This window comes from Podarcis erhardii, assembly GCF_964252035.2.
Source record: "Podarcis erhardii genome assembly, chromosome: 6".
NCBI lineage: Eukaryota > Metazoa > Chordata > Lepidosauria > Squamata > Lacertidae > Podarcis > Podarcis erhardii.
This window is the reverse complement of record NC_138510.1, coordinates 97523852-97532733: the sequence shown is the minus strand read 5'-3', so window position 1 is coordinate 97532733 and position 8882 is coordinate 97523852. Positions and strand designations below refer to the sequence as shown.

Below are 8882 nucleotides of genomic sequence, written 5' to 3'. Positions count from 1 at the left end.
GTAACCTTGGTTCAGGGTCCAACCCTGCAGAGCAGGACTCTTGCTCCATCTTCCATGTGATAGCCATCTTCAAATATCTAAGGGTTATTATTTCCTCTCAGTCTCTTTATCAGGCTAAACATACCCAATTCCCTCAACTATTCCTCATAAGGTTGGCTTTCCATACCCTTTTGGTTGCTGTCTCTGCACACATTCCAGCTTGTCAATACCCTAAAATTGTGCCCAGAACTGGACACAGCATTCCAGGTGTGGTCTCACCAAGGCAGAATAGAGTGGTACTATTCAGTGATCTGGACACTGTACTTCTGTTGATGCAACCTAGAAAAGCATTAGCTTTTTTTGCTGCATCATCACACTGTTGACTCGTGTTAAGCTTGTGGTATACAGTGGTGCCTCGCAAGACGAAATTAATTCGTTCCACGAGTTGCTTCGTCTTGCGATTTTTTCGTGTTGCGGAGCGCGGATTCCCCGGGTATTAACAGCTTTAAGAAAAAGGAAGCAAACCCGCAAGACGTTTTTGTCTTGCGAAGCAAGCCCATAGGGAAATTCGTCTTGCGAAGCACCTCGAAAAACGGAAAGCCCTTTCGTCTAGCGAGTCTTTCGTCTTGCGAGGCATTCGTCTTGCAGGGCACCACTGTACCAAGACCCCTGGATCCTTTTCACAAGCCAGTTGTACCCCATCATATTTGAGCAGACAGTTCTTCCTGCATAAGCGTAGAACCTTACATTTATCCCTATTGAAATTATTGTTAGTTTAAGCCTAGTTTTTCACTCTGCCCTGCCCGTTACTGGTTAGCATAGGAGGTTGGCCCCAGGTGCAAAATTCTGAGGGGCAAAACCTGGCACAATGTCCACACCCTGCACCCCTGTGCTGGCCAAGCCCAGTGTCAGCAAAGCCACCCAGCTAAAAATATGTGGCCACCGCCACTGGCAGCCATGTGCCTCATGGGCTCATGCCTCCATCCCAGCTGCCCAGACCACCAGGGGGGCACATTACCTGTCCTGCCCCGGCAACCCATGCTATGCCACTGCTGCCAAGATCCTACTGAATTCCAATTCCGTCTTCTGCAGCATTGGCTACCCCTGCCAGTTTGGTGTCATCTGCAAATTTGATGAGCAACTCCTCAATTCCTTCATCCAAGTTGTTTATAAAGGCATTGAACAACGGGCCCAGGACAGAACCTTCCAGCACCTCACTTGCCACTTATTTCCAGGATGGTGATGAACCATTAGTGAGCACTCTATGGATTTGTCAGTTTTTATTTTGTCTGTTAAGCCTAGAATTTTGTCTCTTCTCCATAATCTGCCTCAGTTCTCAGACTATTCTAGGGTCGAATTATCTAGGGCACCCTTTCTCAACCTTAGGTCCTCAGGTGCTATTGGACTACAACTCCCATCATCCCTGAAAACTGGTCCTGCTAACTAAGGTTGAAGGGAATTGTAGTCTAACAGTATCTGGGACATAAGGTTGATATTGGCCATCTATACATTTTACCTCTTTGTCTTGATTGCAATACATATAGTTTAATTTGTAATCTCAAAATCTCCCTGAGCAGTTTGATTAGGACAATAGAATGTCCTTCATACTAAATTACTTGAGGGCTAATATCACCACCTAGCTTGCTGAATTCAGTGCCCTCTCTGACATACACAGCAACACCACCTTCAGTACATCCTTTCTATAATGTTCCTATAAAGTTTATAACCAGTAATAACCATGTCCCATTGGTTCCTTCATTCCACCATCTTCTAAGCCGAAACAATCTGGTTCACAAGAGGTACTGTGATCAAAGAGAGCAGCATAATCATAGAATCATAGAACTGTAGAGTTGGAAGGGACCCTGAGGATCATCTAGTCCAACCCCCTGCAATGCAGGAATATGCAGCTGGTCCATACAGGGATCGAACCTGCAACCTTGGTGTTATCAGCACTATGGTCTAACCAACTGATCACTTAGTACCATACTCACATAAATCACTAGTCAAATATAATACTATGTTTATTATTTGTAGGGTTTATATAGTTTAATGTTCCATATTTTCAGGAAGGTGTAAGACTTTTTAGGTTTGACCAGAAAGGTAAAATACTCTGTACAAACCACATCTGAGCAGATGAATAAGAATAAGACTCTCTCACACTCAAAAGTCATCTTTGTACTGGATATACTTTCTATAGCAAAAGCATAGATGGTACAACACTTAAATCACATTTTTAAAACTGCCAGTTCTGTTAGGAATGCCATTGATGATATCAGATGTTGAGCATGAAAAATCTGCAAGAAAGAAATTGGAGAATGTTTAAAAATGTTGCAGCAGGATCAAAACAGGATAAAATACAATTTATTCAATGAAGTATTTAAGCTAACAAATGTCAACAGCCCATATAAACCAGTTTTGTTTAATCACATTGTCTGAAGTCAATCCGAAAAGCCAAACTTTCCTGTTTTACATTCCTGGAAAGGTATGAAAGGGGTGAAGAGGAAAGTTGATAGAGAAGAAGAGATCCATGGCTTGAAATTGTAACCACTTGAGCATAGGGGAACAATGGAAAGCCTTCATTTCCTTTTTCAGAAGTATAAGCACAGTACTTTTCAAAGCAGCATTTTAGAATATCATTAAGATGCCAATTCACATCAGATCTAAAATCATTTGGTATCTATGTGATTGCTGTGTTTCACTGGATTACTAAAGCTTCCGTACTAACTTGTCTTCCCAAACAGAATAGAATTTCATGCAGAGAATAAGGCTTTCCTAACTGCTTCCCTTGGCTGCCCCTTGGACCACTCAAGGGTGCAGCAAATCACAAGAGCAGACACCGGCAAAAATCATGATGTAGGGAAAACCCTGAAGTCAGCCAATGCCTCTACATAGCTCCATCCTCATTTCAAACATCATGATATATCAATATATTGCAATGTTTAGCTGGTGATCTATTGTGAAGTTCTAGTGCCTGCTCTGTTTAGCTGCAATGTTTAGCTGGTGATCCATTGTGAAGATCTAGTGCCTGCTCTGTGGTTTGCTGCCCCCAGCAGGAGGCAGGGAAGAGCTGAGCCGGCAGAGCAACATACAAAAGTTGGCTTCATGCGGTTTATCATCAGGGCAGATATTTTGAACCGGTTATCACAGTGTGGATTTCAAACCAGTTTTCAATGATATATCACTATATAACCCAGGCCTGATCTCAGCAGGAAGTGATATGACCATGACAAGGGACTGATGTCAATACTCCCTACTTTCATATCACCCTCCTCCTGCCCAGTTGATAAAACAAGGTTCAGAATGTGGCCTGCCACATGTGTTGGGCTAGTGACATGCTGTGACAACCCCATGGTCATTATGGCAGCCATGATGAAGTCCTAAGCCACCCCAAAGCCAGTTGCCTTGGCATGGATGTTGAAGACCCCAGAACTAGCATTCTGGGAGTCCTCAACACTTACTCTGAGACCAGCCATCTGCTCAGGCAAGGGAGGGCAGGGAGGCCGGTGGAAACCAGCAGAATCCCTAATCTGTCCTGATTGCCCAACATCAGGAACAAACCCTCTGGATTCCCCCCGCTAACTGGACAGAGCCTGGAGAGATGGAATCTCTACAGACCACAGCAACTCCCTCTCTCCCCAACCCTCAAGCTTGTCCTTGATGCTGCACAGAGTACCCAGTTGGGCACAGTATCACCCTCCACCCTCCTTAACCCCCCAATCTTAGTGATACAGACTATGAGGGAGGCCTTACTCAGATTCAACCTGGCATTTAGCAGCAGTAGCAGCAGCTGCAAACCTGAGGGCTGGCTGATAGGATAACCCCAATTCCCTATGTTGGAGGAGGGGCTGGCACATGGCACCTCCCACACCATACCTCCCCCTACCATGAACTACTGCAGTTGGGGTCCCCCTGCTCAGTTCCTCTCCTCCCAGACATATCTCCCCTCCCTCAATGAAAACAAACCAACACAAATTAAAAACTGTGACTCCACTAAGAACAATACCCCAGCCCATTATTTGGAGAAATTGAGGCAACACACTTTATAATAGGAATCAGCTACTGGTTGCACACACTTCATTCTTAGTGCCCGAAGTATTATTCAATATGTTCCCCAGCCCTGCCACCCTTCCAAGCCTTTCCCTACTTAGAGAAAGATGGATGGCAAAGAACTGGGAAAGGTAAGACGGGACAGATGCAAGAAACCATTCTATTCATGTGCCAATATTTCTCCCACCTTGTAATTGAGCCATTGCATAAATGAATGCAGAAAAAAATAGTATCTCCACCTCCTATAGCTAGGGAATAGGTAGAAAGGGGCCGAGGCACAAAGTAGTTGTAGGGTTTCTACTTCTCTTGAATGCTCACTTCCAATACAGAAAGGGAGTAGTGTGTTTGCTAGACCTGCCACCAAGCTTCTTCCTAAAGTATAAATGGCCAGCTGGTAAAATCAGCTGCAAAGTGTTTGAAGTCTACATTGCAAAATGTATGCCTCAAATATTCCTTTAGGACACTCATCTATTTATAATTTGTCACTACCAGGCTAGTATCAATTTTGGGTGAGATCAATCACCTGCCAAGAGCAGTATTCAAAATTAGCCAGGCATTTTGCACCTGGCTTTTGACCACTTGCGACCAAGTGAAGTTGCCTGGGCTCCAGGATGGTGCCTGACATCTCCACCATCTGGAGATGCAGGCCTGGATCTGGACAGTTTTCACACACTAATACTCCATCCTGTAGAATTCTATCAGTTATATTTTATCTGCACAATCAGAATGAATTTCTGAAACCAAAATGCTTTTTCTGTACAGCCTGAGTAGCAGTCAGCATTAAGAAACAGAGGTCAGAATAGGCCAATATATACATGGGCTATCCCTGGAGCAAGTAAATTTTCTTCTTTAAGTACTCAAAGCTCTTAGCCTAGCTCAAGGTTGTCATCTGAACGAGCCTGATGCTTAACTGAAAATCAATCACAGTCAGTCCATCATTTGAAAATTAGGCTGCAGAGCCATCTTGCCCCAAACTGGCAACTAGACATTCCATTTTGGCAACTGTAGCCTTGGTTTAAGGAGCCATTTGTCCCCTAACTTATAAATCTTTAAGTTTCTAATACTGGCCAAAAGGGACAGTTCGTTTAACTAGTTGCTAGTGGCAAATGAGCGAGGCACCATACCTTTATTTTCCCAACAGAATGGGCAGAACCTACTGATGTGGAGACTTGCACCAGTATTGTGCCTGACAGGTAGATCTTGAAGTGTCTATGGAAGTGGTTGTAAAGACACGCCATGAATAATTCCACTTCTTCTTGCCTGACTTCTCCTGGAGTGCTGTGGATTGAATCCCAAAGGGCTTTTGCATCTTCAGGATGGATAGAATAGGAAATATCCAGAGGGTAAGCTGTGCCAAGTGTAGAGAAAGTCAGCTCTGTTGGAACTGTAGGATTGTCCATAGGGCACCCAGTCCACATTGCAGCCATCCAGGAAAGACTGATAGGGGTGATGTGCAAGGGGCTCAGACAACAGTCAAAGGTCTGTTGAAGCCAAGTTTCTACAAGGACCGTGAGAGCCTTTGCCCCATTCACAAGGAACAAGGGCAAAAAGGTAAACTCCTCATCAACAATCTCAAAAAGGTCATTTCCACCAGTACAAGTAAACCAGCCCATCCACACCACTTTCTCTTCTGCATTTTTAGCTGCCACCTGAGGCCTCTTCGTGATCTATGGGAAATACATAAATACACCAATTATGCACATATTGCAACTATACGAAATGGCTTGAGTCAACACACTTTTGGAAACCAACTCCTGCAATTCATTTGTTATGGTGAGGAAAAACTAGGGGAAATATACTGACAGCACTTAATCTCTCAACAGTTCTTCAACAAATGTGCACCTATCACTTTGATAGTACTCTATTCACAGCCATGGACAACTATGCATGTTTTCATGGAAAACCCACTGAATTAAGCAAGACTTAATTCCTTGCCTGGACAAGGAAGCCTTTTTGAAAGTGCAGATCCAACTGGACCCACACTTTCAAAGTGCCAGGCTCTGCATGGCGCAGCGTCTCTTGCCGGATCAGTTTGGGATTCATGGGTCTGAGACCCAATGGTCACATGAAGTGCAGCCAGAGGCTTCCTGTGCCTGCAGGCTGCCTACTTTTAAGAATTGCTCTGCTGCATTTTTCCAGAACCACTTTTCAAGAGAAACAGCGCAATCAAGAGTGGGTGCAAAGCATCCAGTGATTGACTCACCACCAACTGTAACCATGATTCCCTAGCATCCAAACCAAATCAAATTCATTTAATAACACTAAGATAACAGTGGTGGCATACTGAGATGAACTAGTGTATTTTCTAGACCCAATACAATAGTATTCTTCAATATTGTTAAGACAAACCCATAGGTATTAAAATATTGGGACTATAGTACCTACTTGAATGAGAACTGCATTTGGTTCCTGTTCTGTGATTTTCAAAGCTGAGAATGAAGAGAACGTCACTTTAAATTGAAGTTCATATTCAATTTCCACAGGTCTCCTTTGACTTTCAGATGCAATAAAGCGACTCAACTGTCTAGAATATTCTTTCAGCTGTCCATAAGAGAATTTGTACAGAGGAGTGACAGCGTATAAAGTCCACTGCTTACACAGAAGCAAGCTTATTTGAGGATCAGCATTTCCCTGGAATGTGAAGAACAGTTTTAGCTTCCTAGGTGCAGGCAAGTGGTGTCCATACTCTACACTTTCCCACAAAAACACAGCAAATATCACTATGAGCAACTTTTTGGATGTGGTTCATCCAATTCTCAGGACAGTCTGCAACTAATTTAATAGCTACCACAACACACACCCTACATCACCACTCTAAAGCTTTCCCAATAACACCATTTAGAGGTTCAGGTCCTCTTCAACCTATTTCCCCTCTGCTACCTTTTATGGCTAGAATATATAATCTATAACAGATGAAAGTGCCCTGTACAATAAGTAGTGGACTAATGCAAGAAGGAAAAATATAATTTACCATATAAATTTAGGTCTTATTAAAAGAAGTTCAGATGGTAAAAATATGTCAATCCCTTGGCCAACATTAACTTTTCAGGAGATAGGATCAAAGTTTTAAGACACTTGTAGTAAGTTGTTCTCTCTCTCTCTCTCTCTCTCTCTCTCACACACACACACACACACACAGAGAGAGAGAGAGAGAGAGAGAGATGATATATTCTAGGCAGGACAATATTACTGTAATTTCCTTTCCAAGTTGTCCTAGAACTATTTCTGAAAGATTAACTATTAGTTACCAGAGGGTTTTTCCCCCCTTTGCACCAAATAAAAAGCTACTTCATTTTGCAATATTTTGCCAGCTATACCAAGCTCACCAAAGGATTACCTGCAAGTGAAGAGTTTGTTGAATCATTCTCATAGCTGGGGTCTGACTAAACAGGTTTCGTCTGAGGGATACAACATGTCTTGAAAGGTGTGCAGTGTTAATGATGTTCACATCATGATCTACAGTTTTTTCTCCAAAAACAGAAAGTGTCCTGTAGTCACAAACCCTCGTATCTTCCACATGCTGATAGTTTACCAATCAATAAGCAAAAAGGAACAAAAGTTAAAAACTATTTTATACAAAGTAAAGAAAATGATCATTTACTCAGCATGACAAGGACTCACATGAAGGCAAGCCAAGATATTTGGGGGTGGAAGTGGGCACTAAGAAACCCTGTCGAATACTAGAATAGGTTGCAAAGAAATCTGGGGGCAATCTATTTCTCTCATTATAGATACAGATTTTGAAGAGAACAAAATAAAAACAGCACCACAAGGATTTGGTAACACGAATCAAGCTATACCTTCTCTCTACAGCACAGGACTGGCTACCTTCCTAGTGTGCTTTAAACAGTTTTGTTTAACTCAGCATTTTGTCATTCCCCCCCCCCTCACATCTGCCAGCCTTTGGAATCTGAGTTCTTCACGGAGGCTTGTCTTGTGGTTCTGCCAACAGCTGCAGCCCCATCATGTCAGGGCCTTCCCTGTGGTGGCACCCAATTGATTGGCAAAATCCCTTCTCTTTGGCAGCATGGCCATCTCCCTCACCAAGAAACTTTTGGCATCAGTGTAACATAATCTTATCTTTTCACACAGGCATTTCAGTCAGAAGTGCAAGTCAGGTCTGGGTGCCTGTACACATCTCCATGTCTATTGCAGAACTGTTTTGAGATATTGTGGGTGAGTTTCGCTCAGAGCGGACCTACCAAACTGGCTTCCTTATTTGATTTGATTTTTATTAAATTTATATGCCACCTTTCATTCTAAGTTCACAGGTGGGTTTTACAGCATGAAAGCGCCTAACAACACCACCATAAAGCAGGAGGGGGATATTACTGTATAGGGAGGGCAATAATATGAATTAATGTGGACCAAGCCAAGGCCCGTTGATTTCAATGGGTTTTACACGTCAGCAAGACTCGGTCGGATAATTAATTAAAATAAAACACTCGGCGGCCCCGGGCAGGGATTTGCATAACAAGAGACCCCCAAACAATCTCCCTGCACAGAGAAAACTAGCATTTAAGTTTCAAGGAAGAGCGCCAAGAGGGGGACCGCCATTGCCCGCCTCAGGGAAGCCTCCTCTTGCGAAGGTAACCAAGGCGGCAGCTCGAAAGGCCAGGGCTTTACCTGTCGCTGAAGCCTCGCCATCGCGGGGCCGAGACTCCCTCTTCTCCGCCCGCCCGCTCCCAAAGAACGGAGCCAACCAACCAACCAATCAACGGCTCCCCTCAAGGGGGCGGGCGATTTGAAAATATATTTGAAAATGCCTCCTTCCAGCAGGCAGTTCGGCGCCCGCTCGGGACACGCGCTGATTGGCTTCTCCTAGGAGGCCCCGCCTGCCCCGCGCGACGTCGCCT

General features: G+C 43.8%; 1 protein-coding gene across 1 annotated transcript; it reads right to left on the bottom strand.

Moving 5' to 3' along the window:
* Positions 1–1987: 1987 nt before the first annotated feature.
* On the bottom strand, positions 1988–8762 carry CENPL (centromere protein L). The gene is made up of 5 exons (XM_081865183.1): positions 8653–8762; positions 7364–7546; positions 6412–6657; positions 5151–5693; positions 1988–2273 (listed from the first exon to the last, which is right to left on the bottom strand). The coding sequence occupies exons 1-5, from the start codon at positions 8671–8673 to the stop codon at positions 2205–2207; spliced, it is 1062 nt and encodes a 353-aa protein (XP_081721309.1). The 5' UTR covers positions 8674–8762; the 3' UTR covers positions 1988–2204.
* Positions 8763–8882: the final 120 nt, after the last annotated feature.